Consider the following 25,640-nt stretch of genomic DNA (forward strand, 5'->3'; position numbering starts at 1 on the left):
CATGCACACTCTCACATGCACAGTCACTCTGCTCCTACCCTCATCATACCTGCCCTGTGCTCACACTCTCCAACACCAGAAGGACAGGAAAGGGGTCCTAAGTTTTCAGCCTGGGCATCTGGCCCACAGGCATGTTTTTGTTTGCCCTACAGAGCATTAAAATCAAAGTTTGTTCCTAGCTGAGGCAAACTCTCTGTAGTCTGGCCCCTTTGGCACAGATTCCTCTTCCTTTGTGTCACTCCCGGCTTCCTCCTCTCACTTGCCCCCTGAAGACATGTGGGTTTGTGAACTTGGGTTGGGTCCTGGGCATGTCACCTTGCAGAGGCTGTCAGCTCCTGCCTACCTATCACAGACCTATCCCTGGTCTTCACCTCCCAGCTTCTCAGGAGTTTCTACCCAGGCTCTCTCTAGATGCCTGTGCTTATTATACCTTTGTAACTGTTCCTCTTCTTTCTGTTTCATTGTACAGGTGGTCTGCAAAGACTGGAGCAATCTGGCTGGGAAAAATTACATCATTCTGAACATGACAGAGAACATAGACTGTGTGAGTGCTGAGCTAGGCTGAGGACCGCAGGCTGATGTTGGAGGCAGGCGGGCAGACTGGAGGCAGTAGGCAGGCACTGGGGAATGGGCAGGGGATGGGGTAGAAGGCTTAGCTCTTAGTCAGAGGGGGTTAGCCTACCCCAGGGCATGAACCAACATCCAAGAAAACAGTGCTTTCATGTTTTCAAATTTCTAAGGGCTCTTTTGTTCTTGTTCCCCGCCCCCCCCCCATTTTTTTTTAATTTAAAGGAATACTTTTGCTCATGCATGCAATATCTTATCTCTCTGAGGACATGGAAATCATTTTTAAAAATATTTCCTTCCTGTATAGGTTGCTTTCCTGATTTCTTTGTTTCAGTCTCAGTTTTTCCACATGCACAGACTCTTCAAATGTCTGGCGGTGTTTGCCACCAGGAAGCTGGCTGGAAACTTTGAGCGTGGTGGTGGAGTTTCTTAACGATGGCATCTCAGGAGGGTGGTCTGACTGGGTCATTTCATTTGAAAGTTTCTAATCCCAACATCATTAGGTCCTTCCTCCTAGGTGATTAGATCTTTTGAAAGGAGACTTCTTTTCTACTGGGAGCATAAAGGGCTGGTTCCCAGTGTTCACTGGGAACCAGGGTGGGGAGAAGGCTGGGTGTCTCAGTATTAGAAACATGTGCATGTGTATATTTTACTTCCCTTGTTTACGACGTGAGCCCCCTTTCATAGTTGTGCCTGGTGGATCCTGAGCCCTCTCTCCTTGGCTTGTAGATGACTGTCCTCTCCCCGTGTCCTCACATGGTGCTCCCCCTGTTCATGTCTGTGTCCTAACTCCTCCTCTTGTAAGAACACCAGTCATTGGATTAGGGCCCTCCCTAATGACCTCATTTTAACTTAGTTACCTCTCTAAAGGACCTGTCTCCAAACACAGCGACATTAGGACATACTGGAAGTTAGGACTTCAACGTATGGATTTGAGGGTGACACAGCTAGTTTTTAGCAATACTCTTGCATTCCCCCCCCCCCCCCTTTAACAGTATAGTCTGGAAACCACTTTACGACCATTACAGAGATCATTCTTTAAAACAACAACAACTTTATTCTTTAAAAAAAATATATATATATATATATTGATTTCAAAGAGGAAGGGAGAGGGAGAGAGAGATAGAAATATCAATGATGAGAATCATTTATCGGTTGCCTTCTACATGGCCCCTATTGAGGAATCAAGCCCACAACCTGGGCATGTGCCCTTCACTGAATTGAACTTGGGACCTTTCCGTCCACAGGCCGAGACTCTATTCACTGAGCCAAACCAGCCAGGGCAAAATTTTTATTGTTGAGAATATTACAGTTATTTCCCCTTTTATCCCCTCTTGTCTTCCACCTCCTGGTTCCTGCCCCACTATCTGTGTCCATGGGCAATGCATATAAGTTTTTTGATTAAACTCTTCCAGCTTCCCCTTCTCCCTTCTCTCTGAGATTCGCCAATCTGTTCCATGTTTCCAAGCTTCTGGTCCTATTTTATTGTGTTCATTAGATTCCATATATAGGTGAGATCATGTGATATTTATATTTCTCTGTCTGGTTTATTTCACTTAGCAAAATCATCTCTGGGTCCTCCATGCTGTCTCAAAGAGTAGTAGATCCTTCTTTTTTACAGCTACATAGTATTTCATTGTGTAAATATACCACATCTTTTTTATCCATTCATCTAATGATAGGCACTTGGGCTGTTTTCAAATCTTAGCTATTGTAAATAGCATTGCTAAGAACATATGGCTGCATATATTCTTCCTGGTTGGTGTTTTGAGATTCTTAGGAATATATCCTAAGTGGGATTACTGGGTCAAATGGCAGTTCCATTTTTAATTTTTTGAGGAAACTTCACACTTGTTTTCCATAATGGCCGCTCCAGTCTGCATTTACACCAGCAGTGGACTAGGGTTCCTTTTTCTCCACATCCTCACTAGCACTTATTATTTATAGAGACCATTCTTAATCATTTTTTACAACTGCATAATGACTCGATTATGTTTGTATACCACAGTTGATTCATCAAATTACCTTTGTAGGGCAGTATTCTGCAATTAGTTCCAATGTTGCAGTAAATAATGTGCATATGTATTTTTGTGTAGTTGGAATGTATATTCAGAGTAAATTCTTAGAAATGAGATTCCATATGCAGTTTGTTAAATATTGCCAAATTCCCATTTCTCTCCCATTCTTAGAGGTTTAGGGCCTTATTTTTCCATCTACCTTGTCTTTTATTTATTTTTAAAATATATATTTTTTATTTCAGAGAAGAAGGACAAGGGAGCCGGAGATAGAAACATCAATGATGAAAGAGAATCATTGATTGGCTGGCTGCCTCCTGCTCGCCCCCTACTGGGGATCAAGCCCACAATCCGGGCATGTGTGCTTCACCAGAATTGAACCTGGACCCTTCAGTCTGCAGGCTGACACTATCCATTGAGCCAAATCGGCCAGGGCTATAATGTCTTTTAATATATACACGTTTATGTTTTCTATGTGTTTAAAATCTCTCTGATGTATTCTGGATGATTTTCTAGCTCTAGCTTTCAAATTAGTAGCTCTCCTCAGTTTTACCTAATCTTCTGTTTGACTCAATCTATCCATTGAGTCATTAATATAGATAATTATTTTATATTTTTAGAATTTCTGTTTGATTCCAAATCTCTTCCTTTTTAAAATTTTGTTCTCTTCTCTCATTATAGTTTCTATTCCTTTACTTCTTTAGTTATTTTAAACATACTTATTTTATTATCTCTTTTATATTTAGTGACATCACATCTTGACCTGTCAGTTCTCCTGTTTTTGCATTTATGTCTTATTCCCTCATATGGATCATAATTTATTGTGATCTCATCTTAAACCCCAGGCTGTGAAAGAACTCCTACAGAGTGATTTCAGTGGATCTTCAGGAGTTCTAATAGTCTTAGAATAATTTTAAACTTATTTCTTGGCTTAGATATCTATACCACAAAGGACTACAAGTTTGGACTCCACTCCCAGGTGAAGTGCAAGCCTGTGTTTTTAAGTGATTTTAGGTAACATTATTTCTCCTATTCATGGACACAGGCAGATGGCATGCCCCTTCTAGCTCCTCCAGGTGAGTGGGGAGTTTTTTGAGTCCCCATTTTACTGAAAAGGCTGCTCTTTGAGGCTCTGTCCTGGTGCTCTGCTGTAGTTCCCCACCCCACCTGGGCCAGGAGCACATTTCCTGTCTCCATGTGAGCATTGAAAGTCAGGTCTCCAACTGCTGGATCCAATATCTGGGTCCTGGAATTACTGTGGCTTTAGTGTCAGCTTACTCTTCTGGCTTCAAGATCCATTTGTTTTTGCTTCTTCTTTTTTTTATTTAATATATTTTATTGATTTTTTACAGAGAGGAAGGGAGAGAGATAGAGAGTTAGAAACATCGATGAGAGAGTCATCGATGGGCTTCCTCTTGAACACCCCCTACTGGGGATATGCCTGCAACCAAGGTACATGCCCTTGACCAGAATCAAACCTGGGACCCTTCAGTCCGCAGGCTGACGCTCTATCCACTGAGCCAAACTGGTTTGATGGATATCATTGATTTTGTAAGTAGGAACTGAGTGTCGGTGGCCTGGGACAGTGGTTCTCAACCTTTTTAATACCGCAACCCTTTAATAAAGTTCCTCATGTTGTGGTGACCCCAAAACATAAATTATTTTTATTGCTACTTCATAACTGTAATTTTGCTACTTTTAATGAATTGTAATGTAATTGTCTGTGTTTTCTGATAGTCTTAGGCTCTACAGCAGCGGTTCTCAACCTGTGGGTCGCTAGCAACGAAAATAATTTTATGGCTGGGGGTCACCACAACATGAGGAACTGTATTAAAGGGTCGAGGCATTAAAAAGGTTGAGAACCACTGGCCCTGGGAGAAAAGCCCTGGCTTTGGAATCTAAATAATCTGGGTTCAAATCCTGGTTCTGCCATTTGTCAGTTCCATGACCGTTAGCCAAATACTGCACCTCTCTGAGCTTCAGTTTGCCCATCTGAAAATTTGGGCTTTGGTCCTATCCTGGGCTTACTATGATGCAGGCAGTTGGGCCCAAGAAAATGTGGGGCATACACACGTAGTGAAGCATAGGGTTGGGGGTGGGGGGGAGATACACTGCTTGTGACAGGAGGGTGGGTTTGTTTTTTTGTTTCTTTGCAAGCAGTGGGGCTGGTTGGACACAGTGCATTCTGTGTACCCTGCTCAGGCAGGTGTGAGCTTGCACCCCTTCCCTACACACACACACACACACACACACACACACACACACACACACACAGATGGTAAGAACCATTTCAGGAACTGGGAGTTTCTAGTTGCATGTGGCTATTTCCAGGTACCAGTGTTTTTCCAAGTTAAAAACTAAGTTGGATTTCTGTTAGGCCAGTGAGTGCCAAAGCTTGAGCCTGAATCTGGCACTTGCCATGGTAAGGAGGAACTTTACCCTAGTGGCCTTCAGGTTGACATGACATCCGGGGAAGGCTCATTAGTTTGGGCTCTAACAGAAAGGAGACTAGAAGTGTCAGCGGTCTCAGAGGGGTAGCCTGGTGAGATTCCTGTGCTTTACGGCAGCCCTGGCTTGCAGCTGAGGAGCTGGCGGCAGGTGGTGGGGGGATGGTCTCTGGCAGGGAATCTTGGACTCCAGGAGTAGGGGACAGTTGACTTCCCAGGTATGGGAGGGAGAAATCTGCTGGAGAGGAGCTAGGGATTAGGGAGATGGGGAGTGGGTAGCAGTCACAGGACCAAAGGAAGGTCTTGTTTCAGATGGGGCTAGGCAGGGACAATGGCGGGCTGGGAGCCAGAGGCAGGGTCCTGGTCTCCAGCCCCAGCCTGAGCTCCTGTCACTCACTGAGTTCCTGCTCAGTGCCAGCATCTTGCTTTAACACACACACACACACACACACACACACACACACACCCTCCATAAGAAAATCTAAACAGTACAAGAGAGCGTCAAATGAGAAGTCTCCTTACATCCCTCCTTTTGCTCCCAGCCCTGCTTTTTATTTTTTTTTATTATTATTATTATTTTTTTTTTTTGGTGGGGGGTGGTTTAAAATTACCATTTTAACCATCTCTGCTTAGTTCTTCTGGCCACCACTACCAGCATTAGAGTACTCAGACATCTTTATTGATTCCCCAACTTTACGCTGTATCTCTACAATGACAGAAGAGAGATGAGCACAGTTAGACTGCTTCTCACCTCTCCTCCTGATCTTTGTTGGCTGTATGGTTGAAAATATCTTTTGTTGTTTTTTTATCCCTGCACCCAAAATATTTATCCCTTGCACTATACACTTGAACATGGACGCACCATGAGCAGTCTTCCATACTCCTTCAAATGCTGCACACCCACTTCCTGGACTTGTCATTGTACCTGGGCATACCTGTACCCCCAGCTCAACTGCGAGTATCCCTGGATAGGCCCCACGCCCTCCTCGTGGTGCAAAGCCAAGGCGGGAAGGAGCACCTGCATGCCTGTAGGGAACAAACCCACAGTCCTCTAGAGGCAAAGCTCACAGCCTTTCCGTGGTCCAGATCAGCCCCCTCTGAAATAGCCAGATGGCCTTTCCCAGTGTGTGGCTGATGGGCGGAGGTTGGCGTGGGGGCTGGGTCTCCAGGCAGGGGGATTTAGAGCTGTGTCCCTCACTGAGCACAGGCTCTCTTTCTGCCCCTGCAGGAGGTGTTTCGGCAGCACTGGGGACTGCAGTTCCTGGCTCTGGTGGAGGAGGTGCTACCCCGGCATGGTAGCGGCCCCCACGGGGACTGGCACATCTCCCTGAGCAAGCCCAGTGAGAAGGAGCAGCACCTTCTAATGACCTTGGTGGGCGAGCAGGGTGAGCGGGGGGAGGGGCACCCAAAGAAGCTGGGGGTGTGGGGGGGGGGGTCGTTGGTATGTTTGGGGAGAAGGTCCAAGAAGGCAGTGGGAGGCGGCCAAACCAGCAGAGGTTTCCCAAGGCCATGGGAGCTCTCCTGCAGAACTGTGAGAAAGTGCAGCCAGCCAGGGCTTTTGGATGTGGGATGGGCTTTTAGGATAGCAGGATGAGGTGCTGCTTGAGCCTCCTAGTTTAGGATCCAGGAGTACTAACAAGAAGCTTGAAGGCAGGAGGAGGAAGGTGGGAACACTGGGAATAGGAGGGGAAGAGTGTGGTTTCAGTACAGGTGCCAGACTGTGGCACTGAATGCTTTGTGGCGGGCTGAGAAGGAATGCGTTCAGAATGCAGACCTAAGGAGCTGTGGAAGTGACCGCCTGGGATCACACCTGTCACTTAGTAGGCACTCACCAAATCTTTTTAATGAGCCAGTCAGTGGGCAGCAAGCAGAGGAGCGAGTGGTTGTGTATACACCATGAGATCTGTGTGTGGACAAGAGCCAGGGAGTGAGGCTCTGGAAACTCAGGCCAGAGGCTGTCCAAGGACACCAGGAGTCCGAAGGGGGAAGCGCCTCAGTGGCCAAGGCTGGACTGATGATGCTGTCTCCCCCCAGGGGTGATGCCCACTCAAGATGTCCTTTCTGTGCTGGGTGATATCCGCAGGAGTCTGGTGGAGGTAAGAGGGCAGGGACAAGTTCCCGTGCTGTTCCTTAGCTCTGGCAGCCAGGCTACCTTCCCTGAGGGCAGGAGAGTGGCCTGCACCATGCGGAGCAAGGAGCAAAACAAACTCTTATTCTAATCTCCTAAGACACAGTTCCCAAGGGAGAGATAGAGTATATGAGCACTTGGCTATCAACTGCACTGTGCATGGGACAGCCAGCCACAGCCAGGTGGGAGTTTTCTGGGTAGATAGTGGGAGAAACACTACTAGTATGTCTGGCCAAGGAACTGTTCAGAAGTCTGGTGGGTGGGAGCATGTGCTGTGGCTCCACAGGAGAAAGCACAGGAGGCCTGGGCATTTTTTCTGAAACCATGGGAGTCTGTAGTGCTTGGCCAGCTGGGGTGCCAGCTGGGGTTGAGGGGCAGGGCTCAGGACACAGCAGACCAGCCTGCCTTCTTGCGATTCACCCCTGACCCAGCATCTGTCCTGTCCTGGAGACTGTGGCTGGGGAGACAGGCTGGCCACCTGTGCAGGGTGGAGCAGAGCCAAGGCTGATAGGAGGGGCAGGTCCCTATTGTTCCTCCTGTTCCTCATTCACTTCCCTTCCCGAGGACAGTCACCATCTCTAACAAAACCCCTTCCACTCATTGTGAAATCCAGTGATCTGTTATCAGTCCTCCTTTTTAAAAATACATTTTTTTTTTTTATTGATTTCAGGGAGGAAGGGAGGAGAGAGAGATAGAAACATCAATGATGAGAGAGAATCACAGAAACATCAATAATGAATCACTGATTGGCTGCCTCCTGCACGCCCCCTACTGGGGATTGAGTCCCCAACCTGGGCTTGTGACCTTCACTGGAATTGAACCTGGGACCCTTTAGTCCACAGGCCATCACTGTCCACTGAGCCAAACCAGCTAGGGACAGTCATCCTTCTTATTGAGGGCTGTATAATATTTGACAGCAAAGATGAACTGTGCATGACTGTGGTACTGCCTCTTCAGTACACTCAAGGCGAAGAGGCAGATTCTTGTGGGGATTCTGTTTTTTTGTTTTTTTGTTTGTTTGTTTTGTTTTATCAGCAGAACATATTGAATCCTTAGTGAGTGCCAGACTGCGCTCAGTTTCCTCACCACAGCCCCAGGGCTGTGAGCACAAGTAAGGCACCCTACTGAGTACCCTCGGTACTCCATTCAAGTTTAGAGCTGAAGCCCAGGAAGGTGGTGGCTCACCTGAGATTGCACAGCTAACTGTAGGAGAAGAGCCAGGCTTTGGATTAGGCCTGAATGACCCAAGACCCTGGTCTTTCACCACAACGCTGTGTCTATACTAAGGACTGTTCCGCCTGTGAACGTCTTGGCTTGTGAACCCTGAGAGCTGGTGGGAACAGGCTGGCCTTGAACTTTTTTATAGACTCTCCTGCCTCTTCTCCCAGTCCCTGGGTGTTCTGGCTTTACTGGACACTTCATGCTGACTGACATGGCCAAAGGCATGCCGAGCATTTGGAAGTGTATTAGTGGTCAAATTTAGCAAGTTCTAGCAAGAAATATGGACCCTTCATAACTTCAGTCAATAGAGGAAGGTAGTGGAAATATAGAGGCGATTCACAGAAACCAAAGGAGAGCTGAATAACTGGCATTAGAAAGGGGAGTGCAAGGCAAAAAGGGGGCTCCCAGCTCTCTGCACTGGGAGCCAGGAAAGAGCACCTTCGCCCTGGCACCTGTCTTTTGAGGAGGGCACCTCACCTTGGCAGCCTTTCTGCCTGGATGCTGATTTGTGGAGAGAACGTCTGCCGGGCCAGGTCAGGCACAGCAGCCTCTGGACCAGAGAAAGCAGGCCCACCCAAGACAAGCTGCAGTGTGGGAGTGGGTTGGGCAACTAAATACCATTGGTGACCACTCCAGGGGAAAAGGGGAGGAAGCTGGGAGGCCGGGGTGGCCCATGTGGGCTGTCTCCAGTATCTCCTGCTCTGTCTCTGGCCTGTAATGACCAGGATAATTCCAGAATACCCAGGGGCCTAATTCAGTGGTGTGTGGGATAAGATGTGTAGCAAGTGGACCCCAGCTGCCCTTGTCTGTTTTCTTCCTTTTGAAACTGGTGGGACAGGTGGGGAGACTCAGTCTAGTTTGGATCATGACTGGCAGCATGGGGGTGGGCAGCCTCAGTCAGGGGGGGGTTGTGTGCTGGGGTGGTTAGGGTCACAACCAAATGGATTTTGAGCCAGACTTCTTTCCCACAGGGCCAAGGTCAGACAGTACCATGCTGGGGAAGAAGGGTGGGGGGGGCATGGAATAGAAATGTAGGGTAGAGAGGCTTGGAGCTGCCCCCAGGGGAACAGGATGGACATAGGGCAAAGAGAGTCCCTCATGAACACTGATCCGGCCCCTAAGGGACCTTCAGGAGCCAGGAAAAGCTTATCCCTGTTCCTAAGCCCCAGCCCTAGTGGGGTGGGAGCCATAACACCCAGGGCCTCAGCTGAGGAGCCTGGCCCCTCCCACCCCCAGATTGGCATCCAGAACTACTCCACAACAAGCAGCTGCCAGGCCCGGGCCAGCCAGGTGCGCAGTGACTACGGGACGCTCTTTGTGGTGCTGGTGGTCATCGGTGCCATCTGCGTGATCATCATCGTGCTGGGCCTGCTCTACAACTGCTGGCAGCGCCGGCTGCCCAAGCTCAAACACGTGGTGAGTGTGGGGGCAGGTGGGGCAGAGGTCGTGGGCTGGGGTTAGTGCTGGTGGAGATGGGAGTGCCCCGCAAGCTCTGTCATCTGCAGACTGCCATCTCAGGTGGGCTGGCAGTACTGCAGGTGAGGCCACTTGTCCAGTGCTTGCATCTCTGTGCAGGGCACCCGCTGCACCCGCAGGAGCCCTCCATGGGTATGAGCTCAGGCCTCCTGGACAGAGTGGCCCTGCAGGCCTGAGTTCTTTAGGATGTCTCACCAGAGAAGCCCTAGGTCAGCAGAGCACAGGAGTCCAGAAAAGACTCCTCACACAGGAGAGGGCAGGGCAAGAGTTCCTTTCCCAGGAGTCCCTTGGAGTCTATAAGAAGGCTGTTGGGAGGGATCAGCTGGTGTTAGTCAAAGGATCAGTAGAATTATTTTAAGAAAGGATTTGGGCTGCGGGAACCGCGCAGAAGAGGGCAGAAGGGAAGTGGCATCTGTGGAAGGTCCCTGGGGTTCCCCGTGTAGGGTTTTACAGACTAGGGAAGGAGCACTGAAGTGACTTGTTCAAGGTCACAGGTCAGGTCAACGGGGCACTTAGTGCAGCTGGGGGTTGGGCTGGGGCCCGGGCCGAGGCCCCCGCCCAGCATCCTGGTCCCTCCCTGCCCGCAGTCGCACGGCGAGGAGCTGCGCTTCGTAGAGAACGGCTGCCACGACAACCCCACGCTGGACGTGGCCAGCGACAGCCAGTCGGAGATGCAGGAGAAGCAGCCCAGCCTGAACGGCGGCGGGGCCGTCAACGGCCCGGGGGGCTGGAGCACGCTCATGGGGGGCAAGCGGGACCCCGAGGACTCGGACGTGTTTGAGGAGGACACGCACCTGTGAGGGCGGACGCAGTGCCGGACCAGCAAGGCGGACCCAGGGCGCACAGCCACGCCCCTTCCTTCCCCGGCCCCGCACCCTCCGCAGTCCGGTTCCCGGTGCCGGCTCCTCCCACTACTCCCCCACCCGAAACTGTATGGCACAGCCCCACCCCAACCCACGTCCCGAGGGGCGGGTCCCGGGACCCCCATTAAAACTTCCCGGAGCCCATTCCGGGCCCGACACATCCGCCTGCCTGGCTTGATTTTTGCCGCGAGGCGGGTTCTGATGGGGCGGGCGAGCCGGAGGGAGGGGCGGGGCTAGAGCTGGCGGGGCGGGGCGAGCGAGAGGAGGGGCGGGGCGAGCGGAAGGAGGGGCGGGGCGAGCGGGAGGAGGGGCGGGCTAGCGCTGGCTGGGCGGGGCGAGCTCTGGAGGGGCGGGGCGGGCACTGGGGGTGGGGCTAGCGGGAGGAGGGGCGGGGCGAGCGCTGGCGGGGCGGGCACTGGGGGAGCGGTAGGGGCGAGGCAAGCGGCCGGGGCGGGGTCGGCGCCTGTTTACTTCCAGCTCGGAAGCGTCTGTGCACCGCAGCGGTGGCGGATCCAGGCGATTGTGCCGCGTCTGCGCCATGGACATCAGCGACCTCTTTACCAGCTGCAGGAAGGGAGACGTGGGCCGAGTGCGGTGAGGACTCCGCAGTCCCGGGAGAGTGCGGCCCCTCAGAGCGCCTCCAGGCCGGGGTGTGCAGGGGAAAGCCGCGGGACAGGCGGGCGCCTTGGCCTCAGCACCCGACCCACCCCAGACCCCCGCTCACAGGCCTCGGGGCACCACGGCAGCCTCACCGACGGGGGTGCGCGGGGGCGGGTGCCGGAGGAGGTGCCGGAGAAGACCGCCACGCAAGGCCGGGAAGGGAAGTGGGAGGAGAGAAAGTTCACTGAGTGCCGGGGTCACACCGGGGCAGGCCTGGGACTCCCGATGGGGTTCCTCTCATGCCTCTGGACCTGGCGTTGGGAACATGTAGAGCCAGAATCGGCCTCTGGTCACCGGGATTCGGACATTCATAAATGTAGCTAAAGCAAATATGGCGTTGAAATCGCCATCTCCATGGCTCTGGCGAAGGGAGACTGGGTCCTATTGGGGGTGGGGAACCTGTCTTCCTTGACCCTTCCTTCCCCATTACTTATGCCCACAGCTTCCTTTGACCCCTCCCTCCCTCATATCAGTGCCCCCTAGTTAGTTGGTAACTTCCAAAGCTAGATGCTACTCAGCACTCCTTGCAACCTGGATGCCCCCTAGGCTGCCCTGCTCAGTGATGGCTCCATCACCATCCATGATGACCCCCTTACCTTGACATTCCATCAGCTACCTGCCTCCTGACTTGCGCCTTCTAGAATCTGTCTACTTCTTTTCATGCTTCTGTGCCACCAGAATGCCGGCAAGCAGCTTCCTCTTTGGACCCAAGCTGCCAGGGGGTCTTGGCAGAAGCAGCACAGGGGTCACCGCCTCACTCCCAAATGCCTGCAGGCCCGTTTCAGCCTCTTCAGCTCATCGTCTGCCTTTTGTGTTCCCACCTCTACATCCTGCCTCCCTGGCCCTTTTGCTCAGAACGTCTTTCCAGCTCTAGTCTGCCTGTCACCCGCCCTCCCTCACCTGGGGGAGACTTCCTTCAGCCAAAAAGAATGTCTTCCCTCCTTCTCCTTCCACAGGTCTCCTCTCCCAGACTATGAGCCTGTCCTGACCCAGGCTCTGACCTCCCCTTTCCCTGCCCAGGTACCTGCTGGAGCAGCGAGACGTGGATGTGAATGTATGGGACAAGTGGGATAGTACCCCCTTGTGAGTGCCAGGGGATGGGTGGTCAGGGTGGATGGGGCAGCCCCTTCAGTCCTGCAGCTGCCCCCAGTACTCCTTCCTTCTCCCCTCAGGTACTATGCCTGTCTGTGTGGGCATGAAGAACTGGTACTCTACCTTCTGGCCAATGGTGAGGGAAGGGGACAGGAATTCCATCCACCGGTGTGTGTGTGTGTGTGTGCGTGCGTGTGTATGTATACGTGTTTTTCAAGGGCTCTAGAGCATGTGTACACATTTGCAAACACCCTAAGTCCTCTCCCTCACCCCTACACCCAGTCAGCAAGTACTGTTAGCTCTACTTTCAGAAGCATTCTCTGTCCACTTTCCATCTCCACTGCTCCTGCCCAACCCAGCTACAGCATCTCTCCCTGGACCATCTCTCCCTGGACCATCTCTCCCTGGATGCAGTGCCAGCCTCATCACCGGTCTTATTGCTGCCCCTTCTGCCCCACCTACAGTCTGTTTTCTATGTTGTAGCCAAGTGGAGCTCAGCGAATGTAATGGGCTTATTAAAATCCTCTAGTGGCTCCCACTGCATTGAGCATAGAACTGGAATGCCTTGCTTTGCCTGGGAGCCGCTCCATGGCGTGCTCTTCCTTCTCTGGCCTCTTCTTTGGCTCTCCCACGCGTTCATTCTTCCAACCACACGGGTCTTCTCCTCGGTCTCTAGCGCTCAGGCTTGCTTCTGCCTCAGGGCCTTTATCCCTGCTGTTCCTCCTGTTTAGAATGTCCTTTCCCAGATCTTTGCATGGCCAGCTCTCTCACTTCATTCCAGTCTCTGTGCATTGTCACCGCCACACTGCCCTTCCTCGGCCTCCCTCTCTGGCAGCTGCCATCACTGTCACCCTTCCTCTTGCTTCGTTTCCTTCAGAGCACCTGATACTGTTTGTTGATCTGTTTCCTGTCCTTCTGCCCCACTGGAGTGTCACTTCAGTGAGGACAGGAACCTGTCTTTTCATGGTAGTGGCCCCTGTGCATAAGGCCAGCCTCTGAGCCTACTCTGTTTTGTGTAGTTCATGGTGTGTGTGAGTGAATGTGTGTATGTGAGTGTACAGGACTTTGCCTGTGTGCTTGAGCCTTGGGGTCAGAGTAGGTCCAGGGTCATTTAGGAAGGAGTCTGTAGGGCAGTGGTCGGCAAACCACGGCTCTAGAGTCACATGCGGCTCTTTGGCCCCTCGAGCGTGGCTCTTCCACAAAATACCACATTTTTAGCAAAGGCCAGCTTAGGAGTACCCTAATTAAGTTAATAGCAATGTACCTGCCTATATAGTTTTAAGTTGAAAAAAATTTGACTCTCAAAAGAAATTTCAATCGTTGCACTGTTGATATTTGGCTCTGTTGACTAATGAGTTTACCAACCACTGCTCTAGGCCTGTGGGCTCTACATGTGGGGAGGAGTGGAGGAGGAGGACGCAGATTAGGATTTCCCAGGCCCCTCCCCAGCTGCAGCATGCCACCCCATGGCCTGCTGACTGATGAGCTCTGCCCCCCTTAGGAGCCCGCTGTGAGGCCAACACCTTCCACGGTGAACGCTGCTTCTATGGGGCTGCCAGTGACACCATCCGCCGGGCCCTGCTTGATTATAAGCAAGTGACACCCACCTCCAGGAGGCGGGACTACTATGACGAATTCCTGCAGCGGTGAGATGGAGTGTGGGGCATCTGATGGCCTTTGCCCACCGGGTCTGTGATGGGTGTGGCCTGCAAGGGACTGAGAGCCTTCCTACAAGATGATATGAGGGACTGGAGCGGTGAGACGGAGGAGAGGCACTCTCCTGAGCCCTCTTCCACCTTCTCTCCTTCCCCCCACACCCCCACCCCTCCTCATCTCTCCAGGCTTCTGGACCAAGGCATCCACAGCGATGTGCTCTTTGTGGTGCACGGGAAGCCCTTCCGGGCCCATCGCTGCATTCTGGGTGCACGCAGCACCTACTTCGCCAACATGCTGGATACCAAGTGGAAGGGCAAGAGCATCGTGGTCCTCAGACATCCACTGGTGCATCCCTCCCCGGGGCGGGAGAGCGGAGGGACAGCAGGGGGCTTGTGCCGGACCAGGCTTCTGACCTCCCTTCCCGGCTCTCTGCCTGCAGATCAACGCGGTGGCCTTTGGGGCCCTGCTGCAGTACCTGTACACAGGTGACACCCCAGGCCTGGGCCGGGCGGGCAGGGAGGGGCAGTGTTTCTGTCCAGCAGCAGGTCCAGCTGTAGCCTTGGGCTGACCTTCTGCCACCTGGTGCTTGTCCCCTGCATTGCAAGGCAGTTCCAGTTGCCTCCTGGGTGGGGTTGGGAGACAGTGAGCTGGGCTGTCTGCTAAGGAAGAGCTTATTTCACCCACAAACTGAGCCCCCTTTTATCTGCTCTGGGGTCTGTAGAACTCAGACAGTGGCTCTTGGGAAATGAAGGCAGCATGTAGGCCCAGAAGTCTCAGCAGAGAGGCGACCTGTGAAACCATGTGCCTGGGAACTTCGAATGGCCGCTCTCAGGCCCTGAGCCCCCCACGTGCCCCCAGGTGGCCTGGACGTCGGTGTGGAACACATCATTGACTGTGAGCGCCTGGCCAAGCAGTGCCAGCTATTGGATCTGCTCAACGACCTGGAGGCCAAGTGCAAGGAAGTGTCTGAGTTTGGTACGTCCAGGCTTTGGGGTTCTGGGCTTTGGGCGGGAACTGACAGGGCCAACCTGGCTCCCTGAAGCTGCACTGTCTCTGCAGTGGCATCCAAGCCAGGCACTCATGTGAAGGTGCTGAGCATGAGGCCCCCTGCAGAGGACCCCCGGCTCCGGGAGGACCTGGCCCTATTGGCTGACTGTGCCCTGCCCCCTGAGCTCCGCGTAAGCACACAGGGGCCTGGGACTGGGCCTGGTGGGCAGGAGACTTACCTGGGGACAGAGCTGTGGTAGGCAAGCCCCACTTTTGGGTTCATTTCCTTATGTGGCCTTGAGCCATTTACTTCCCTTTCCTGAGCCTAGCTGTTCACTTTTGTTGTTTGTCTTATATTTAAATCTGCAAATGAGGTTGCAGTCCACCCCCGTTCACTCCTCCAGGGTCAACCTAGAGTGGACTTTGGCTGAGGCCAGCCACTCTGCCTTCTCTCACCTACATCAGCTAACGGTGTCTCCTCTCCCGTCCCCCAGGGTGATCTTGGGGAGCTGCCGTTCCCCTTCCCTGATGGCTTCAACAGCTGTCCTGATGTTTGCTTCCGAGTGGAGGGTTGCAGCTTCCTCTGCCACAAGGTGCTGTCCACCCCACAGCTCCCTGAGCCCCTGTCTTAAGCCCTAGGCCAGCTTCTGTGGGCACAGCCCAGGCCCTGGCCTTTCCTAAGCCCAGTCTCCCCCAGGCCTTCTTCTGTGGCCGCAGCGACTACTTCCGGGCCCTGCTGGATGACCACTTCCGAGAGAACGAAGGGCCAGAGGCCTCTGGTGGCCTTCCCACCATCACCCTGCACGGCGTCTCGCCCCACATCTTCACCCACGTGCTGTACTACATATACACCAACCACACCGAGGTACGGACTGGGGTCCGCTGCGTATACTGTGCCAGGGGCAGGGGGGTGGGGGACACCATGGTCAGGACAGGTACACTGCCCATGTCCGTGTGGGACTTCCACGGTCTGCCCAGGACCTCATTGGCTCCGAGGGACAGGCTTTCCATGAGGCTGCAGAGCGAGTGTGGGGTCCATTTAGATTTTTCTTTCCGGCAGAGGGGTCTTCATTACATCCATGACAAGATTGAATGACAAGACTTATGTCATCAGCACTGGACACTTGGGGACATAGTGTCAGCCACGTAGGGTCTCCAACTTCTTCAGCCAGAAGACAGTAACCTTTGTCACCCTGTGTCTTCACCTCCCCCAAGGCCCCCCATAACATAGGGTGACATGGGCAGCAACAGAGAGTGCCAAGAGTATCCTCTGCCAGGGTGTTCTCTGCCAGGGTTTGGGGGGGTGTGTGTGTGTTTGTGTGTGTGTATGCGGGTGTGCATGGAAAGGTTACTGTAATAAAAAAAAAAACAACACACAAATATGGTAACTTACAGAAGAGAGAAGTTCCTTCCTTCAGGTGAAGGTGAGTACCCCATGGCGGGCCAGTCCATCTTGGGCTGCAGGCCACATACAGCCCGTTTCGTTAATACATTTTTAAAATATATATATATTTTATTGATTTTTTACAGAGAGGAGGAGAGAGGGATAGAGAGCTAGAAACGTCAATGAGAGAGAAACATCGACCAGCTGCCCCTTGCACACCCCCCACTGGAGATGTGCCCGCAACCAATGCACATGCCCTTGACCGGAATTGAACCTGGGACCTTTCAGTCTGCAGACTGATGCTCTACCATTGAGCCAAACCGATTTCAGCCCTTAATACATTTTACTGGAACACAACCATCCCCATTCATTTCTCTACTGTCTGGTGGTTTTGCACAATGGCAAAGCCGAGCAGTTGCAACAGAGACCCTGTGGCACAGTATTTACCACCTAGCCACTTAGAGAACCCTCCTACCTCTTTATTTCATCTCTCCGGTGGTGTAGTTCAGCTCTCTGGCCCCTGCCACCCAGCGTCCACCTTGGCCCACCCTGACCCTAGAAAGAGCTTTGCCACCCAGAGGGCAGCTTCTTGATGACTCAGAGCAAGGACTTGGGCTTCAACCCTGGTTTTACTCTGGGTTAGCCTCACTTCTATATCGGAGCTATGTGATCTTGGGCTAGTTACTCAACTGTTTTGTGCCTCAGTTTCCCCCTCTAGAAAAGGGATACTGATAGTTATTACCTCCTAAGGTCTTGTGCACATGAATGTGTATGTTGCAGGCACAGTGCCTGGAACAAGTAAGCACCATGCACCTGGCCTGTGATGGGCTTAGCAGAGGTCCTGTTTGCTCCATTTCCAGCCTGTTCCCTGTGGCCATCCACAGTCTAGGTGCAGCACACGGTCTCTCCCAGCATGAGTACAGCTATGGCTGTGCCCTAAATCCCATAGCCACTATGATGGGAGGGAGCTGGTAAATAGTTACTCCCCTGCCTTTTCAGTAGGGTCCTTGCCTCAGTTTTTATAGAAGCAACTTCTGTCACTTCTGACCGCCGTGTAAAGCACACATGATTGTGTCTGCTGCATCTCACAGAGGATCTGAAGCACAGAGGCGAAGTGATTTGCCCAAGGTCCCACAGCTAGAATTTCCGAGCTCAGGTCTGTGTGATTCAGAGCTCGGGCTCCGCCCTGCCTGAGCCATGGGAACCCCAGACTCTTTTTTTTTTTTTTTTTTTTTTTTTTTTTTTTTTAACATCAATGAGAGAGAAACATCGATCAGCTGCCTCCTGCACACCTCCTACTGGGGATGTGCCCGCAACCAAGGGTATTGTACTTGCCCTTGACCGGAATTGAACCTGGGACCCTTGAGTCCACAGGCTGTCACTCTATCCACTGAGCCACACCATCAGGGCTAGCCCCAGACTCTTGTGTCCCTTCTGGTCCCATGGATGCCTGCAGGGGTCTGGGTCAGGTACCTGGCAAGGGGAGGGAGCTCCTGCTCTGCCCGAAGCCTCCACCTTCTGGCCAGCAGGTCTCAGCCTTGCTGCCAGCCCCGGAGAGGCCTTGGTGACCTTAAGGTGCACCCTCCCTCACCCCTGTTTTCTCTGCAGTTGCCCCCGGAGGTGGCCTATGACGTGCTGAGCATGGCCGACATGTACCTGCTGCCGGGCCTGAAACGGCTGTGCGGCCGCAGTCTGGCCCAGCTGCTGGACGAGGACAGCGTGGTCAGCCTGTGGCGCGTGGCCAAGCTGTTCCGCCTGGCACGGCTGGAGGACCAGTGCACCGAGTACATGGCCAAGGTTATCGAGAAGGTGGGCCGGTGGGAGCCTCCGTGGTGGGGGCAGGCAGTGGAGGGTGGCGAGCAGCGGTGTGCCCTGAGTGTGCCTGTTCACAGCTGGTGGAGCAGGAGGACTTCGCGGAGGCCGTGAGGGAGGAGGCGGCGGCCGTGAGAGGCCGGCAGGAGCAGGACTCCATCCCTCTGGTGGATGACATCCGCTTCCACATCACCAGCGTGGCGCAGACCTACAGCAACATCAAGGAGATGGAGCGGCGGCTGCACGCCCTTGAGGACCTGCTGGTGTCCATTGGCCTGGACTGCTGACGGACACGGGGCCAGGGGCTCCCTGTGGACTGCGCACGTGGTTTGGGCGGCCGTGTGCTCTGTGTGCTCCTCGCTCCCTCCAGGGCGCCGTGGTGTGTGGAAGAGACTCAATGGCTCCCTGCCCTGGTGTGCTTGGAGGCCCCAGGGCGGATCCCCTGGGGACGAGCTTCCTCCCCAGGGCACACGCCAGCCCCCTCCGCCCTGGGGCTGGGCGCCACTCAGGGAAGCCTGGGGTGGGACCTCTCAGCCTCCTTCCCCAGGCCCCCCTCCCCTCCACTCCGGCTCTCCCTGGCTGCTCGCTTCCTCAAACCAAGCCACCTTCTCACAGGCACAGAGATGGCCAGGAGGGAGCAGCAGAGTCTGTGTGGCAATAAAGCTTGAATTCACTGGGAACCTGAGCCCCGGGAAGATGGTGAGATGGGGTGGAGGGCAGTTTCCAGAGTTGGGGACCCTCATGGGGAGGTTTAGGTGCCCAGCAGGGGCTACTCCGGGATTATGGGTCTTCAGTAGGCAGCCCTGTTTGTGGGGGCCCTGAAATCTCGCAGCTGAGCTCCTCATCACACCCCTGCCCCAGGGCACTCCCCTCAGGGCACCGCTCCCCCCTCCCCCCCACCTCTTGGTGAGGTCACACTGACCAACTGCCTGGCCTGGGGGCCCTGGAGAACGTTGAGTGGGTCGGGCTGACTGTGGACACAGGCTGCTTTCCCCTCAGGCCAAGTAAGGACTGCCTTCTCGTTTACTGAGCACTTACTATATATGGAAGGCTGTTCATACAACTGAAGTGTCTAATCATCGCTGCCAAGGCACAGGGACCGAGGCTGGGCCACAGACAGGATAGGGGGGGAGGGGGGGAGGGACTGGGGAGCCCTGGCCAGCCTGGGAGCGGCTTGCTCTGCAATCCCAGGAAGAAGGGCAGGGAGAGGTGGGTGCAGAGAAGTGAAGGGGGAGGAAGCCCTCTGACTCCCCACTCCCCACCCCACTAGCCACTGGCTGTGTTGGGCCTCATTTGCAAGAGGGGGACTGTACCTCACTTTCCCTCCGCCCCAGGCCAGTCTCCTGGCCCCTCCTAAGGGGCTATGGCATTATTGGGGAGGTCAGAGGTGGCTTTCTCAGGATGCCCTTCCGGCTTTCAGCCCCCCATTGCCCTACCTGGTCCCCGAGGCCCAGGTGTTGTGTAGGTAGTTAGATATTAAAGGAAGAAAGCAAAGGGAATCTGACATCGCCTCACCAGGAAGTTACAACTTAACACACTGCCGACAACCACTAGTCCCTTCCTGCAGATCACTGGCGCAAGGGACAGAACAATGAAGGAGGAGCTACATAGTGCAAAGTAGGAGTAAATTGGCTCAGGGAGAGGTGCTTCTATGAGGCATGCGCATAGAGGCCAAATGACCACAGAGGACTGCCAGTCAAGCCTGGGGGAAGAATGGATTGGTCTGAGTGGTCCTATCAGAAGCTCCGGAAGCTTGGAAGTTGATTGGTTACTTTGAATACACTGGTCCTCCCCAAATCCAGGTAATCTAATCCCAGGACACAAAGCCAGTCCCTCTCTCCCTCCCTCAACAGCTCACACTCACCCTTTCCTCCCCTTGTTCTCACTCCATAGCCAGGTGGCCTTAGCAGCCCCATGGCCATTCTCTTCTAAACACAGGCTCCAGGCTGGAGCCTGGATAAAGCAGCACAGCTATGGATTGTAGCCAGGAACCCAAACTAAGCTAGCCGGATGGTGAGAAACTCCGGACTGGACTAAGTTTTAATGTGGATACTGGTTCTATTTCTGATCCTGATTTCCTGTGGCAGGAGGGACAGCGATGGGACATTGGGAACTGCCTTCTATTTCCACCCAAATAAATCTTACCACCCGACCTCATCCTCCCTTGTGGTCCCCCAAAACGCTTTTTCTCCCGACACCACAAGGACCCACTTCCATCGGCAGCCCAGAGCTGCACCCAAGGCCTCTTGCTCCAGTCTGCCTTGGGAACAGCAGGCTGAAACCCGAGTGGTGCCCAGAGCCCTGGGAGGACCAGAAGCGCACTGTTCTCCCACAGGCTGGATGCTGGTTACGTTGGCCCCCTGCAGTTTGTTCCATGTCACTTCACACCTTGTCACTCCTGTTATTTGCCAGAACTTCGGGGAATCTCTTCCTTGCCTGTCCAGTGCGTTTCCTTTGTGTTGGTTCGGGAGGGGAAGCTCTGAGGTCTGAATGACAGGAGGAGTGATCATTGAACAAGTTGGCAGGTAGGCTGGGAGGAGTGGTGAGGAGGGGGAGCTCGCCAAGCTGACAGGGTGGTCCTGCTGGTGGAGGGCAGGGTTTATGGAAGGTCCTGGAAGCCTGACAGGAGACTGGGGGGTCAGCATGGCCAGAGGGCAGGAGCTCCCACCCTGGCTCTCCTACTGCCTGGTGGTGTGCTGTGCCTGTTTGCCTCTATAAATGGGAAGTCATTTTTATAGTAATTCCTCGCTTGGGGTGTTGAGTTATTACTTGTGAAGGGCTCAGTGCAGCACTGGTTGTAAATGCTGAGCCTAGAGAGAAAGTGAGAGTAGGAAGTGATTGGGGTGGGGGGGGGCGGCGGGGGCGGCTGACTTGCATCTTTAAAAGTTCACTTGGGTGTTTGGGTGTGCCCTACAACCCCAGCTTGTAAACACAGGGCATGATGTCCCAAGAAGGAATGGAGGAGGAGTACTGAGTGGGAGTTGGGGGTTCATCTGACTTGTGTGTAGTTTTTTTCTTTTTAAAATATCTTTATTGACATTTAGAGAAAGAAGGAGGGAGAGGGAGAGAGAAACATCCATCGGCTGCCTCTTGCACACCCCCCATCAGGGACTGAGCCCACAATCTAGGCATGTGCCCTGATGGGGAATCAATCAAATCAGCAACCTTTTGGTGCACAAATTACACCCAACCAACTGAGCCACACTACCGGGGCACTTGTATGTAGTTTCCAATGCTTTCAGAATGTGCAGTGTGTAGCTGTTCTACTTTTAGAATGGAAAAGCACATCTATCCCTGACTTCATTTTAATTCACTCCTGGTAAGTGCAAAACTGCTCAATGAGAAAATATAAATTTTCATAAATTTTATTGGGTAATATATGCATTCTATCATAATTCAAGGTACCTACATATTTTTCACTGCAGGAAAAATAGTTCAGCCAAATACTGACAAAATAAGCAACAATGGAAAAGAAAGAAACAATGCTTATACACATAATGTAAAGTAGGGGGTGGCTTGTTTATACCCTTGAGAAGGCGTGATGGTGGGGCAGGGCGGAGACCAGATCAGGAGCAGTGCTGTGCTGAATCATACTAAGTTTGGAAGCAAAAAGAAAAGCCAGACCCTAACTTTTTTTAAAAATATGATTCGGTTTATCATTTTTGGGCATTAATTTTGATTTTAAAAATTACAGTATTATCTTGATTACTAAGACTTTTGGTGCCCCATTACATTTTGTGTCTAGGTGAGTGCAAAGGTGCCTATTATGGTATCTATAATAATAAAAGTGTAATATGCTAATTAGACCTGACATCCTTATGGACGTCCTTCTAGATGGAGCCTGGGCTGCAAGATAAGCCCGGGTCCCAGGTGCCAGAGGGAAGCTGGTGCCTGCACCTGGGGAAGGAAGGCCTACTCTTGCATGATTTTGTGCATCGGGGCTCTAGTTACAAATAAACAGGAAACAACCAAAAAGCCTGAGTTGTAATCACGGAAGGAAATTATGGAATAGATGTGGCTGTAAAGATGTCAGTGCAGCTTCTGTTTCCCCAAGGGAAACATGAGCTCATTCAGTCCACCTCAGGTGTGCCCCACAACCCCTTTGGCCTTGGCCCAAACAGCTGTTAACAGGAGGTCAGTCTATAACGAAAAAATAAAGTATTTTTTTCACCCGTTCTCTAAAATCCTCTCCACCTGAAGAAAAAAACAAAGAATGAAAATTTTGCATCCTATGTTCTCTCCTCTACCTGGAAAACTCCTACATAGCCTTCAGTGCCCCCTCTCACAGCAGCAGACTGAGAAACCCAAGGCAGGGTGAGGTTGCCCCCTGGCCGCTGGCATGGCAAAGTCAGGACTGCTCTTGCCAGGACTCAGGGCAGCCTTAGTCCTTGGAGCAGACATTTGAAGATAGAACATTTTTTCACTTTGGAGAAAGTCTACCAGAGAACTCGGAGTCGGGGACTTCTGAAGGTGACCTTTACCTGGCCTATTGTCCTTGCCCTGTGCGCATCTACCTGCCTACCACGACCTTACAGACTGACCTGGTCATAATTTCCTAATGGGGCTGCTGAGGTGGGTAGTCACTCCCCAGGCATACAACTTTAACAAAAGATTTGAAGTCCATTGTTCTTGTGCATCTAGGCTAACTCACCTCGGAGACCCCTGGAAGGCATAACCAGCCTTAGCAAAGCACATGCTCTTGTTACCTATCCTGTAATTCACTCCCCATCTTGCTGCCTCCTACCTCCATGTAATCTTTACTTTCCCTCCTTAATTTCAAATGTGTGCATGAAGCTGCAAAACCTGTCCTGCAGAGCACCTGAGAGCTTGTTCCCTGGTGTATTTCTCCAGTTTGACTCAAATAAGCTCATAAAAAGTCTCTACAGGTTTGGCTTTTTTCCCCATTGACATTTATCTGTAGAGCTTTTTGAAGATAGACACATGTTCTTTACATTCTCTCCCGATTCCTTGACCTTCAAACTTAGTTGGTCACCAAACCTTGTTGATTTTGTCTCTTTAAGAGCTGCTTCCTCAGTATCCCCTTTTCTGTCCCCACTGCCACAGGCCCCTGCCTCACCAGCAGCCCGTTCTCCCTGCCCTGCTGGCATCTCCTGGGCAGATACTGAGCCCGGGTCCCCTCCGTGAAAGCCCGGGTGTGCACTCTTCGTTCCTGGGCACAGCCTGCTGGCTCTCCCTGATGTCTGAGCCCTTTTTCATGGGCACTTGGCTCATTTCCCAGCCTGCCTTGCCCCAGTTCTAGATGGGAACGGAAGTACTAGGTGGGATCTCTGCTTTGTTCCTTGGAAGGCACAGGCCTGCCCCTTGCCTCTCTTCCCCTCTGGTTGGCTGGAGCAAGGACGTGGTGGCAGCAGCTGGAGCAGCCATTCTGGACTACGGGCTGGAAGCTGCCTGCTCCAGACTGCAGGCTCAGGAGAGTGAAAGGGGGAGACAGACTCATGCTGCCTCCTCCCACAAGCCTCCATCCTGGCCTGGTTGTGTCTTCTACCTGAAGCCGCAGGCTGAGCAGTCTCATGGGGCAGCTCTCCCTGTGCTCCAGTGACACCCCCTCCAGCCACAGCTGTCGGCCTCCCTGTGGCCTGCTCAGCGCTGCACCTACCCCATGGGTTCCCTTCAGCACACGGTCCTTGTTTGGGTAGGTTTCCCCCAGCCATCCTGAAAGGTCTGGGACCAACCTCCACCCCCGTGAGCTCCCCACACCCACTTATCTCCCTGCCCCCACCCCCAAGGCCTCCCCTGGAGAGAACCCTGGCCTGCTGGGCAGGGCCCACTATGTGCCCTGTCTCATTTCTTGACCCCCCGCTAAGTGCTGGAGTGGCAGGATGTGTCACCCTGTCTTCATTCTGTGGGGCGGCCCCCGGGGCCAGGCACCGTGTCTGGCAGGCACATCACGAGTGCTCGGTGGGGAGCTCCCGACAGCCCCGAATGCTCACAGAGACAGGAGAGGCCAGGTTTGACTCCTGCTCAGGGTAGACTTCGGTTAGGGGTGGATAGAAAGGGGGCATCTCGGGGGAGCGGCCTCTGTCCTTCAGGTTTGCCTGTTGGAGGGTAGGGCCAGCTCCAGCCACGCCCACAGGACTCACTTCATGTGTGTGGAGCTCAGTAGAGAAAAAATCTGTGGGGCCCTTGTCCAGAAATGACTGAGAATTTCAACACGGCAGCAGCACAGGAATAAACAAGACGTGGGGCCTTCTCAGCGTGGGCCACAGGGACTGATGGCACAGGTGGAATCGACCCTCAGTGCCAGGCTCTGTGCTGTTCCATTCGGGCCTGCACCCTCTCACCTTCCCTCCCTCCCTGGACAGACATTTCATCTGGGTCCCCCGGAAATCAGACGGAGATCTAACGCAAGGATACAGCCTCCCGCCGCTCGTTCAGGTGGTGAGGACAGAGCTACTGACAAGCAGAACAGGTGCCGATCAGAGGAGGAGAAGGCAGGGCAGGGCCTGGGGCGGTGGGGAGACCTCAGGGTGGTGGGAAAGGCTTTATGGAGAAGGCAGACGACAGGGAGACTGTCATGTTGGAGACAGTGGACGTGGGAGAAAGGACAAAGGCAGCTGAGGGGCCAGAGGGAAACGGGGGGCCGAAGTGACAAGATGAACTGCTGGGTCTGGTGCAAGGGTGGGACCAAGAGGAGTGGAGGGTGCTCTTCGGAGCTTTAGGGTCCCCTGTGCGGAGATGAATGAGGCCCCGCGGAGCCGGTGTGGCTGAGATCAGAGCTTGTTTCTGGGGTGTCAGGCACCCGTGTGGCGCTGCAGAGGAAACGGTTAGCCCAGAGCGGGGAGGCCCAGCTCCCCTGTGTGCAGGCGGCCGGGTCTGCCATGTAACGGAACACATGCTCCCTCTGCTTCAGGGCGAACGTCCCCATGTGCGAAGGACAGAGAAGCAAACTCAGACCCGTGGGCTGGCATCAGATGATGGCTCTGCTGTAGAGGGCCCCTTGGGAATGCACATGGATGACCTTTAAATTAATGTCAGTTGAGTCCAAGGTGACTGGCATGGCTGTCCCCGGAAACAGCCTCCCAAAATGTTGGAGACTGTTATCAGTATTGATTGAGGAACGAATAGGACCTCGACTTACCCGGGTCTTGATTTGCTAAATCCCAGGAATGAGGGAATGAATAGGACCTGGGCACACCCAAAACTTCTTTGACCTTAAACCCCCCTCTGGAAATCAATAAATGCACTGTATTGTCTGTGGTGGGTGGTTGACTGTCTCTCCACCAGAGTGATAGCACCCCACCCGATCCCAGCTTGAATCTATTTATGTGTCTTGGTCTCTTTTCCCCCCCCCTTAAATTTCTTAATCCCCAA

At 53.2% G+C, this 25,640-nt stretch overlaps 2 protein-coding genes across 3 annotated transcripts in view; both read left to right on the forward strand.

Annotated features, from left to right (window-relative positions):
* The window catches only part of PODXL2 (podocalyxin like 2), a 31,044-nt gene extending 20,169 nt beyond the window's left edge, over window positions 1-10,875 (forward strand). Inside the window, exons 4-8 of the mRNA XM_084887774.1 lie at window positions 470-544; window positions 6,258-6,414; window positions 7,064-7,125; window positions 9,615-9,794; window positions 10,442-10,875. Of these exons, the coding sequence (XP_084743900.1) occupies window positions 470-544; window positions 6,258-6,414; window positions 7,064-7,125; window positions 9,615-9,794; window positions 10,442-10,654 (687 nt within the window). The 3' untranslated portion in view covers window positions 10,655-10,875. The remainder of the gene's footprint in view (window positions 1-469; window positions 545-6,257; window positions 6,415-7,063; window positions 7,126-9,614; window positions 9,795-10,441) is intronic.
* Window positions 10,876-11,151: 276 nt separating this feature from the next.
* Window positions 11,152-20,458, forward strand: ABTB1 (ankyrin repeat and BTB domain containing 1). 2 transcript variants are annotated; one of them, XM_084887356.1, is made up of 12 exons: window positions 11,153-11,311; window positions 12,398-12,460; window positions 12,550-12,605; window positions 13,971-14,115; window positions 14,311-14,470; window positions 14,565-14,610; window positions 14,984-15,100; window positions 15,185-15,303; window positions 15,607-15,705; window positions 15,810-15,977; window positions 18,105-18,305; window positions 18,389-20,458. In XM_084887356.1, the coding sequence occupies exons 1-12, from the start codon at window positions 11,256-11,258 to the stop codon at window positions 18,593-18,595; spliced, it is 1,437 nt and encodes a 478-aa protein (XP_084743482.1). In that variant the 5' UTR covers window positions 11,153-11,255; the 3' UTR covers window positions 18,596-20,458. The 2 variants fall into 2 exon arrangements, with proteins under 2 accessions (XP_084743483.1, XP_084743482.1); XM_084887357.1 differs by lacking the exon at window positions 12,398-12,460 and having other exon boundaries at window positions 11,152-11,311.
* Window positions 20,459-25,640: the final 5,182 nt, after the last annotated feature.

The sequence above is a fragment of the Pipistrellus hanaki genome (assembly GCF_964339955.1).
Source record: "Pipistrellus hanaki genome assembly, chromosome: 6".
Taxonomy (NCBI): Eukaryota; Metazoa; Chordata; class Mammalia; order Chiroptera; family Vespertilionidae; genus Pipistrellus; species Pipistrellus hanaki.